At 39.9% G+C, this 12,015-nt stretch overlaps 1 protein-coding gene across 1 annotated transcript in view; it reads right to left on the bottom strand.

Moving 5' to 3' along the window:
* Window positions 1-12,015, bottom strand: part of tspan33b (tetraspanin 33b) — a 34,624-nt gene that overhangs the window by 9,227 nt on the left and 13,382 nt on the right. Inside the window, exons 2-6 of the mRNA XM_034685020.1 lie at window positions 6,178-6,235; window positions 5,436-5,563; window positions 5,187-5,261; window positions 939-1,034; window positions 415-543 (exon numbers count right to left, since the gene is read on the bottom strand). Coding sequence (XP_034540911.1) covers window positions 415-543; window positions 939-1,034; window positions 5,187-5,261; window positions 5,436-5,563; window positions 6,178-6,235 — 486 coding nt within the window. The remainder of the gene's footprint in view (window positions 1-414; window positions 544-938; window positions 1,035-5,186; window positions 5,262-5,435; window positions 5,564-6,177; window positions 6,236-12,015) is intronic.

Raw genomic sequence — 12,015 nt, 5'->3', positions numbered from 1 at the left:
GACTGGTATTCAGTAGATCAGAGGTTTGATCCCTGACTAATCTCTGCACATGTAATAGTGTCCTTGTACAAGACACTCAACCCCAGTTTGTTCCTGAGCTCTTTGCAACCGGTGAATGAGCAGTATGTGAATGACTTCTAGAGAATAATAGAAAATAGATCCTGTACAGGATGTCGAACAAAGCTTCCGTCATCAGAGTGTGACTTTGTGTGTGTGTGTGTGTGTGTGTGTGTGTGTGTGTGTGTGTGTGTGTGTGTGTGTGTGTGTGTGTGTGTGTGTGTGTGTGTGTGTGTGTGTGTGTGTGTGTGCGTGTGTGTGTGTGTTAGGTATTATGAACTGTTGGGTAGTTTAAGTGGATGGAAGACTAGAAGAGCCTTTATTTTAATGCAGTCCTTCACTGGAAGAAGCACTCACCTCTCCGGGAACAGGAGTGCAGCAGGAGTAGGGCACACCACAGCGCTCGGAGCTGGGGTTCTCATGAGTACAATTAAAGTACAGGTTCCAAGACCAGTCTGTGTAGTTGTTCCACCCACAGCACTTGAACTGAGAGAAAGGGAGAGAGAGGAGAGCACAAGTGTAAATTTAGAAACAGGCTCCTGCTCTGTGCTGTACATCCTGACAGTCTGGGCTTCTCCCATGGGAAAACCCTGCTCTCGAGTGTGCCAGTGTGTGCAGATGGAAGAGGGATGTCACCTGAGGAGAGCCACAGAGCACAGGAAGTGTGTGCTACATGTAACCTCTCATGTGGAAAACCCACACCAAGGCCAAAATAACAGAGAGAATGCACAGCTCTGTGGTCTCTGGTTGTGGTTTCTCTGTTTAGTGCTTCGACGTATTCCATAAACCACAATCTGTGATCAATTTTAAGAGTTGTGTGATATGGAAACGCTAAATACACAAACACAGCCACTCTAGCTGAGTGTAATTGACCACAGCACCTCTTTCTGGATGTAATCCATCAGGTTCTGCAGATCCAGGTCGTCCCTGTAGTGTGTGATGGCTTTCTTCACAAACTTTCCCAAAGCATCCCGAGTCTAACAGAAGAGACACAGGGGAGGTTATCCAAGGAATAATAGCTTTTATATTAACACAGCCATGTTCTAAAGAAATTAGGTCTATTAAATATTAATAGCTTAATTAAAGCTGCCGGAGGTGAACTTATCTATAAATGCCTCTGTAACAGGCTCCTGAGGAGCTCAGTGACGTGGTGAGCCCTCTCAGTATGTGCAGCTCAATTAATTACTCAAGATACATGTAGGGAAAAATTCCTTTCCCTTTCTGTGAAACAACCTTAAGACAAACACTGTAGTAATACTTACACAACACACTGAACACACTCAGGATTATGAAAAATGACAGGACGAGACCATTTGTGTTCACACATTTTCATGATCCATCACAGGGCTTTCTTCTACTTTTATAACACTTTTTATTTTGATTTGCATAAACACTATTTATGAGCATATTTTTGCACTGCACTGCAAATGTATTTTTTTATTATTAAAAAGCCATCTAGAGTCATATTTTAGCTTTTTAGACGATAGACACTTTCCTAGGCAGCATTAGTCTCCACATTGAATATTCTATGCATCTGTCCATATAAACATAAATAATAGCAGACATCAGGAGGACATATGAAATCCTTTTGTTTTCTTTGTATGAGCATCCTGCAGGACGTATCTCAACAAGGCAGCTGCAAAGCAGGCCATGCTGCTGCAGTGTGATGGCTGCAGGGGTGCAGCCTAACAATAATAATGATAATAAAAAACATTCCTGCCTCTGAGATCAATGCACACGATGCATGCCAAACGTAGAGCACACACAGCTTTTATGCCATTTCAGCTTCAGCAGATAATAGCGTCAACTTAGCCATTTGTTATTCTAATGTGGTAATCATTATCAGCTGCATTACAGCTGAGTAAACAAAACCCAGATGAAATGTAAATGGATTATATTGATTTGTTTGAATAATCTATAATGAGGATTTCAAACTTAATGAGGTTGATTCAGATATTAAAATTGTGTGCTACAGTTTTTTAGCAGCTCTCTTTGTCTGATATGATATACACCCATCCTGTGTCTAAATGAGGTCTGGCATTGTTAATATTTAGTTTTTCTATTCTCTTATATAACCAGTGTTTGAAAATGTATTTAATGCAAATCCTCATCCTTAAAAACAAGGAGGGCCTTGGTTACCAAGACTGAGTTCAGATGTAATTTATGTTAATAAGAGCACTGAGTGTTAATGAGCTGCTGAACTTTGAATTTTCATTCAGCTTCAGATGAACTTCTGTAAGATCCTTGCTGAAGGCTGTCAGGATTGTTTTTGTTACAGCCCGTGTTAGAGCAGGTGATATTGATAAATACCACAAGCTGCATCAAATAGCCAGAGTGCTCTATCCTGGAGTACTTTTACTAAACTGTGTTAGGGTATTTACAGTACCACCCCCAACCCTCTATCTGCTTCTGCCTTCCCACGTGGTACAGTGTGCTTGTGGGCCTCACAGCCCACCGTCACACCTCCCCATGTCATTAGCGGCAGAGTCTCCTTCAAGGGATCTGTTGAAATGGAACATTTGGTTCCACTTTGAAGTGCCGGAGCATTTGAATCATTTAGCGAGGAAGGATGCTGGGAGGGTTGTTAAACTGCTCTGTTTAGCAGCAGGCAGTCCGAGCACTGACAGAGAACACAAGGGAGAGGAGAGGTATCATCAGACACCAGGCACCTCGCCACCAGACACACTGAGGCTGGCTGTTGTGCTTTTATTCCCGGCGGAGTCCTAATGGGATGTTACTGTAGGAGATAAGTGGAGGCTGGAGGGGGAATTGTTCCCTTTACTGTACCCTCCAAATCACTCACTAGGGTCATAAACCGAACTCAGATGCATGTGCATTCATGTTCTCACTGAGGACTTACCTGTTGGCATAGAGATTCTGGCACTTTTATTCCCTGATACCATTAGCTGCCATTACCTGGAATTAGTACTCTGTTATAAATTCAGATTGGAGTATACATACATTCTGTCATAGCTGTGTTAAAGCCTCGTATTATTACCAAGCACACCCCCTGTGGTTCATAATAACTTGAATATTATTAACACAGCCTTGGCTCATAAAATCATTGTGTGATTAAAAGGTAAAGCAAGATCAGAGGAAATCTATGTGTGAACTCAAGTACAGTACGTCAAAGCTGGACCAAAAGAGTGTTGGATTTTTTTATATCCACCTTCAGCTTCTCAGTCAGACTCTGACTCTGTGAACTTGAGGTTGGTTTGAAAACAGACCAATACCGATCGTCTGAGTGTTTGAAATTCTTGACGTCTCTAAAAGGATTTTTTTTCATTATAAAAAAGGAATGATGGCCAAAGCAGTGAAAATAAAGCCAAGCTGTGGAAAGACTGGAGTTTTCCTTTGAGCATTTCAAGGTCTTATCTGTGCTGAGTTTGTAACCTACAGTCGATGGTAGGTGGTCAGTGCAGCTTGTTTGTACAACCCCAAATCGAAACAACTAGGAAGCTGTATAAAATGTTGATTAAAACACATTTTGATGGGCTGTACATCATTTAAAGCCAATATTAAATGAAAGTTGTGCAAAGAAAACACAACAACTAAAAGTTTTTGTTTAATGACAACTAAATGATTAATTTGATGCGAGAAACAAGTTGTGACAGGGACAACAAAACAGTGAAAAAGTTGTGAAATGCTTAAAAAAACACACCTGGAGGAACATCTCCCAACTAATGAGGTTAATGATCAACAGGTTAGTCACGTGACTGGCAATAAAAAGAACACTCCAGAGAGGCTGAGTCCACTCTTTGAGAGACTGCGTGAGCATATAGCTCAACAGTTTCAGAATAATGTTCCCCAGAGTAACATGACAAAGAATGAGTGGATTTCATCATCTACAGTACATAATATCATTAAAAGATTCAATCTGGAGACACCTCTGTACAAAAGGGACAAGGACATAAACCAAGACTGGATGGACCTGATTTTTGCGCCCTCAGGCAGCACTGCATTAACCACATATATGACTCTGTAGTGGAGATCACTGCATGGGCTAAAATCACTTCCAAAAACCATTGTGTATGAACACAGTTCATCACTTCATCCACAGATGCAGGTTTAAACTGAACCATGCAAAGAGGAAACCATATGTAAACATGATCCAGAAACACCAGAGACTTCTCTGGACCTGAGACCAATTAAGATGGACCAAGGGGAAGTGGAAAACTGTCCTGTGTTCTGAAGAATCAAAATCTGGCATTCTTTTGGAAATCATGGACACCCCGTCCTTCATTCTGAAGAGGAGAGGTTTCAGGTTTTCAGCACAAGTTTTCAAATGGTGATGTATAGGGGTGCATAAGTGCCCATGCAGATACATCTGCTTAGCATGGGCTCCATTAATGATACCATCCTGACAATGTCTTTTTCAGGAAGACATTCTGCAGGGTTTTGCAACAGTAGAAGAGTCTGGGTCCTAAACTGGCCTGTATGTAGTCCTGACTTGTCACATGTTGAAAACATTTGGAAAATGAAAAATATGAAAACGAAGACCCTGAACTGTTGAGCAGCTGAAATTCTGTATCAGTCAAGAATGGGACATTTCACTTTCTCCTCAGTTCCCAAACATTGAAAGAGTGTTGTGAAAAGAAGAGGTGATGTAACACAATGGTTAACATGCCCCTGTCCCAATTTGTTTTGAACATTTTGCAAGCATTAAAGTTAAAACAAGTACAACATTTCACATTCCAGAGATCACCAGCCCCACTCTACATCTCCAACCCTTCAAAAAACCCAACCCATCCATTTAAGTCTTCACGGTCTTTGGAGAAATGTTTTCTTTTCCTTTCTTGAGACATTTTAATGGCTAACAGGCAGCGACACAAACCCTGTACTGCTGGGTATAGGATTTTTTCAGTTTGTGCTCAGACAATGACAGTACATCGCCCCTGTGAGCTCAGAGGGCCCTGCTGTGGATCCAATGCCTTATTAACTCTTTTACAGTCTTTAACAAATGCCCAGACTGTCCAAAAGCTGAGAGAAATACAATGCATCAGTAGAGCTCAGGGGGCATGCATGGTCGAAGTCTGTGTCACTTTGGAGGAAGCCTGACCTTTACAGTGACATACTATTGAATGATGAATCAGCCAATGAGCAGAGTGGTTAGTACAGAAAAAAAGTACCTGTTCAGAGTAGAAGAAGCCCAGAATTGCTATGGCTAGCTGAGTGAGGAAGACCAATGTCAGGCTGAAGGAGAACTAGAGCGAGAGAAGATCAGAATATTAACAAATACAGTCTGACTAAGACAGAATCATAAGTGTCAGATTTGTTGTCACACACAAGATGTAAGACTTGGCTTTGGATCTAAAGTATTTTGAGCTGCTGCATCGTAAGCAAACACAGCGTCAGTATCACTATGTTGTGTGTATTACTGTTTTGAGGAGGCGAATGTTCTCTCGAAGAGCGCCGATGCAGCCGCAGAACGTGATGAAGAACATGACCACCCCCACCACAATTAGGATGACAGCCGGGTCGATCAGGAACGTGTCCCGCACCGTGTCTGGCACAGAAACAGGAACACAACAGCCTGTTTAGACATCTGTCCTCCTCTATTCTACCTTTATCTCATTTCCTCCCTGTTATTATTTTCATTACTTTGCTCTCCTCCTTTCTAACCTTTATTCAAACCCATTCTCTCTCTCTCTCAGCCTGCTTTTGTTCCTCTCCATCTATCTGCCTTTATTCTCCTAAATATCAGTGACCTGTTGCGGATCAGACAGGACACAGAAACGTAATCAGTGGGATGAGTCCAGGTTAATCCTTTTTTGTAGTCTATCCACGCTATATTTCAAATCCAACCTGAAATAATGACCAGGGTTAGGTGGGGATAAAGCTAGAAGTTGGCCACCTACAAAACGTGACAAGCAAATCAGGTGTGCCATGAAAAGAGGTCAACTCTGAAACAACCACAGCGAGAGAGAGAGAGAGAGAGAGAGAGAGAGAGAGAGAGAGAGAGAGAGAGAGAGAGCAGCAAAAACAGGAGTTGAGTGGATTTTATGTGGTAAAAGTGTTTTCTTTACTGTTGGTCTAGAGGTTAACAGACATTAATGGTCTGAGAGGTGTGACTTTAAGCGTGTTAGGGAGTGTGGAAACAGTTTCATGCATCCTCCGTACCTGTAGCTTTCTGGACTTTGGCATACACCCCGATTGCAACAATCAACAAAGAGAAAACCTGGAAAAGAGGAAAATTGTAAAAGCTAAACATCAAAAAACAAAACAAATTACATTTTGCAAAGACATTTTCACACCTGATAGTCCCAGATTTGCTCACTTTTTAGGACAATGGAAAATCAAATGTGCTTTAGTGACGGGTTGGCATGGTTAAATAAATTGTCTGACACTTTTCTTGTTATGTTTTTAGGCATTTTTACCTTTATAAAATAGGAAAGCTGGAGAGAGATGGGAAATATGGGGAGCAGAGAGTGGGGAAAGAACTTTTGTACAGTGTGTGGAAGTGAGTTTGATTTTGCTTTGAACATTATTTGCATTATTTTGTAAAAAAATAAGTCCTTGAATTTCAGAACATGAGAGTTTAGAAATAGTGGGTCAGTGTGAGCATAATAATCAGCCTTGTTGTTAACCCGTATGGCTTGTTTTTGTAGCACCACTATAATTCAAAATGGTGGATCCTTATCTACACAATAAGACATGTAAGGAACAATCATTGAGCAATATATAATATGTAAGGCCTTATAATTTAATATGTGTCTATATTTATACAGGGTTGCTATTGATTGACATTTTTCCCTTGATCAATATGTTGTATCCATGTCAATTTATGATTAATCACAACCCCCAGAAATGTTGTTTCATAGGATAGGATAAAGTAAGATAAGGTAAGATAAGGAAGTTAAGATAATATTTGATGGATTTGTATTTTACAACAACTCAAACTAAAGATCAAGGGTATCTTTATTACCCGAGGGGCAATTTGTTTAAAGCCAGTGGTACCACAAGACCATCACACAGACAACAGAGAGGAATACAGGAAATGACAATAACATAAATATCATAATTAAGAAAAAAAATAAAAATAAAAAAGACATTGAGCTGTCTGTTCATCCTGCATGTAGAGGTTGAATCTGCAGGCAGACAGAAGCAACATGAAATCTTCAAACAGCAGATCACTTAAGATTGACAGAGACTGTTAAAGAGTTCTGAGTTTGACTACCTCGATCACATCATTTAATCCTAATCCAAACCCTAACCCTAATCCCCACCCAAATGCTAATCATAACCCTATACATAACCCTATTCATAACCCTAAGCCTAATCACAGCCCTAACCCAAATCCTAACCCTAACCCAAATCCTAACCCTAAACCTAATCATAACCCTAATGATAATCCTAACGCTGATCCTAACCCTAATCATAACCCTAACCAAAATCCTAAACTAATCATAACCCTAACCCTAATCCCAATCCAAACCCTAAACCTAATCATAACCTTAACCTTAATCCAAACCCTAACCCTGATCATAACCTTGACCCTAATCATAACCCTAAACCTAATCAAAACCCTAACCCTAATCCAAACCCTAACCCTAATCATAACCTTGACCCTAATCACAACCCTAAACCTAATCAAAACCCTAACCCTAATCCAAACCCTAACCCTAATCCAAACCCTAATCATTACCGTAGCACTAATCATAACCCTAACCCTAATCCAAACCCTAATCATAACCCTAATAATAACCCTAATCATAACCCCTAACCCTAACCCAAACCCTAACCCTAATCTTAACCCTAATCTTAACCCTAATCCTAACCCAAATCCAAACCCTAATCCAAATCATAACCCCAACCCTAATCATAACCCTAACCCTAATCATAACCCTAATGATAATCCTAACCCTGATCCTAACCCTAATCATAACCCTAACCAAAATCCTAAACTAATCATAACCCTAACCCTAATTCCAATCGAAACCCTAAACCTAATCATAACCCTAACCTTATTCCAAACCCTAACCCTGATCATAACCTTGACCCTAATCATAACCCTAAACCTAATCCAAACCCTAACCCTGATCATAACCCTAACCCTGATCATAACCCTAACCCTGATCATAACCCTAACCCTTATCATAACCCTAACCCTAATCATAACCCTAACCCTAATCATAACCCTAACCCTAACCCTAACCCTAACCCTAATCCAAACCCTAACTCTTATCACAACCCTAATCATAATCCTAACCCTAATACAAACCCTGATCATAATCATAACCCTAATCATAACCCTAACCCTAATCATAACCCTAACCCTAATCATAACCCTAACCCTAATCCAAACCCTAACCCTAATCCAAACCCTAATCATTACCGTAGCACTAATCATAACCCTAACCCTAATCCAAACCCTAATCATAACCCTAATAATAACCCTAATCATAACCCTAACCCTAACCCAAACCCTAACCCTAATCTTAACCCTAATCCTAACCCAAATCCAAACCCTAATCCAAATCATAACCCCAACCCTAATCATAACCCTAACCCTAATCATAACCCTAATGATAATCCTAACCCTGATCCTAACCCTAATCATAACCCTAACCAAAATCCTAAACTAATCATAACCCTAACCCTAATTCCAATCGAAACCCTAAACCTAATCATAACCCTAACCTTATTCCAAACCCTAACCCTGATCATAACCTTGACCCTAATCATAACCCTAAACCTAATCCAAACCCTAACCCTGATCATAACCCTAACCCTGATCATAACCCTAACCCTGATCATAACCCTAACCCTTATCATAACCCTAACCCTAATCATAACCCTAACCCTAATCATAACCCTAACCCTAACCCTAATCATAACCCTAACCCTAATCCAAACCCTAACTCTTATCACAACCCTAATCATAATCCTAACCCTAATCCAAACCCTGATCATAATCATAACCCTAATCATAACCCTAACCCTAATCATAACCCTAACCCTAATCATAACCCTAACCCTAATCCAAACCCTAACCCTAATCCAAACCCTAATCATTACCGTAGCACTAATCATAACCCTAACCCTAATCCAAACCCTAATCATAACCCTAATAATAACCCTAATCATAACCCTAACCCTAACCCAAACCCTAACCCTAATCTTAACCCTAATCTTAACCCTAATCCTAACCCAAATCCAAACCCTAATCCAAATCATAACCCCAACCCTAATCATAACCCTAACCCTAATCATAACCCTAATGATAATCCTAACCCTGATCCTAACCCTAATCATAACCCTAACCAAAACCCTAAACCTAATCATAACCCTAACCTTATTCCAAACCCTAACCCTGATCATAACCTTGACCCTAATCATAACCCTAAACCTAATCCAAACCCTAACCCTGATCATAACCCTAACCCTGATCATAACCCTAACCCTGATCATAACCCTAACCCTTATCATAACCCTAACCCTAATCATAACCCTAACCCTAATCATAACCCTAACCCTAACCCTAATCATAACCCTAACCCTAATCCAAACCCTAACTCTTATCACAACCCTAATCATAATCCTAACCCTAATCCAAACCCTGATCATAATCATAACCCTAATCATAACCCTAACCCTAATCCAAACCCTGATCATAACCCTAACCCTAATCCAAACCCTAACCCTAATCATAACCCTAACCCTAATACAAACCCTTACCCTAATCATAACCCTAACCCTAATCCTAATCCCTAATCATAAACCTTACCTTAAAGTAGTCTCTGCAATTTTTCAGTACATTTTGTCAAAGCCCTGCAACTTCTTTCAGTTTTCAAAAGGAAGTGATTCATTAAAGCAGATCAATGCAAGAGACTCAATAACACAAGCATTAAACATTTTCAAAGAAACCTTTTGAGCATTAAAGTTACAAATATTCCATGAAAACACAGTCTTTGATGAGCGTCCTGACAGGCAGCAGAAACATGAGGCTCAAAAGTCAGCTTGTCATCAACATCAGGGCAAAGGTATCCGCACTGATGCACAGTCTCCCCTGCATGTCCATCAATCATCCGTGACTTGAATTAATTAAAGGACAGACCCTTGATATGCAGCATCTCATTTTTAAAGAGTCCCACTGGAGTGATGACTGTGGGTTTCTCTCTTAAAGCCACAGCTCTCTCTTCAGTTTGAGACACAAAAGAGAGGATTTACAGTAGTGAATAAAATGTGTTAGGACATCGTCATGATCAGGGTCGTCATGAGTGAGCAGTCAAGTAATCACGTAATGGATAAAAATGCAGAGGACAAAATACTGATAATAATAAAATTAATGTTCTAACAAAATATCATAACCATGTACACTACAAACACTTATTCATCCATACAGTCGATAAGACATACTGTATTTGTGCATTAAGCTGAGGTTTAACTCAGGATAGCACAAATAGAAAAAGGTTAGGCCGGTTTAGCCTGAAAGTGAAAGAAAAAAAGCTTCTGTTCACCTTTTAATCTCAGTATTTAAATCATTTTGATGTGTTTTTTTTTTCCTCTCTTTTTTTGATTAAAATCTGATGAAATAGCTACACCCATCTGCTAAGATTTCAAATCCTCTTTAAGCCAATAATTTGCTGGTTTTAACTTCAGATTTTGTGTGCAAGACATGAAGGTGGATCAGTCTGTAACTCCATGTAGGAGTGAGCGTTATTTTCAATATTTATAACTGATTCTTTAAAGGTGGATTAGATTTCAGGATCAATAGGAACAATCTTTTAATGAATATCAGCTTATTTTCAGTATCCTCTGTCAGAGGTGCAACACAAACTCAGCTTTGAAGTTGTCGATTCATTTGGTTGCACATGAGAAAGGATTTCAGGTATTTATCATGTAAGAGATCAGCAGCTCAGAGATGCTCTCTCGTTGCCTGGATTGCAGGACAGGATGTTGCTTCACTTTTACCTCTCAGAGATGGTTGAGGTCCAGTAGCTCCTCAGGCTGCTCTCACATCTGTGCCCGCTAACTCTCATTATTTCCCCACTCTCAAAACCAGCCTGAGACCACACTAAGGTTTTTTTACCACAGTGTCAACAGGCAGACGGGGGATGTGATGGACTAATTTCGGCAGATTGATTTGGATAATAATGACTATTATCTGTTTTCAATTCAATGGAAGCTAGATTTAACATCTTACACTTTTTGAGACAGCTGTTTATTTAAGATATAACACCAGCTGCTGACCTCTACATGTTACCTCTCTGATGCAAACCTTCATATTGCAGCAGTAACTGGTTCATAATTCTGCGTTAAGTCTTCGTGCGTATATGTGAAAACTCACCGCAGAGAAAGTATGTCTCCTGCAGTATGTTGGCTGTGTTCAAACAGACTTTATTTTCACTCTCAGAAAGGACAGGCGTGATGAGATTAGTGATGGTGAGCCTTTCTTTAGGTGCTGAGTATGTGCAGAGCTTGTAGCCATGGCAACGGAGCCAGTTGATGTTTTGAACAACAGACTGACCGATGGAAACAAACCCTAACACATGGACCTCAGCTTTAATCATACAAATTTTGAGGGTGATAATACTGGGATTTTGCTTTTTTCACATGAAATATGTCCACCTGTGCTTTCAAAGACAAACCTCAGAATTCAAAGCTGCATACATTGGGTGGGTGAAAGTTGAGTTTGATTTAAAGAGTGTGGTTACGGGACACCTGATTGGCCCAGAGGCTAACTCAGAGCAGGCCTTAAATGACTTGGTGCCCTCGGCAAGATTTCAGCGGGTGCCCCTTGTATTGTAACCAACTCCACTAAGGATCATATACACTTAAAGAAAACTGACATACAGCTTTATGTTTTACACATTTTCTTATTTTAAAAGAACATTAATAAATCGGCAACAACACTGATATTTAGCAGGAAGAAATAATACAATTCAAAAATACATCATTTAATATTAGTAGAATTTATTCAGTCATTATATAACACAATAATTTTCACAGTGCAGA

The sequence above is a fragment of the Notolabrus celidotus genome, chromosome 6, assembly GCF_009762535.1.
Source record: "Notolabrus celidotus isolate fNotCel1 chromosome 6, fNotCel1.pri, whole genome shotgun sequence".
Classification (NCBI taxonomy): domain Eukaryota; kingdom Metazoa; phylum Chordata; class Actinopteri; order Labriformes; family Labridae; genus Notolabrus; species Notolabrus celidotus.
The sequence above is the reverse complement of the archived record's forward strand: the minus strand, read 5'-3'. Positions and strand labels throughout refer to the sequence as shown.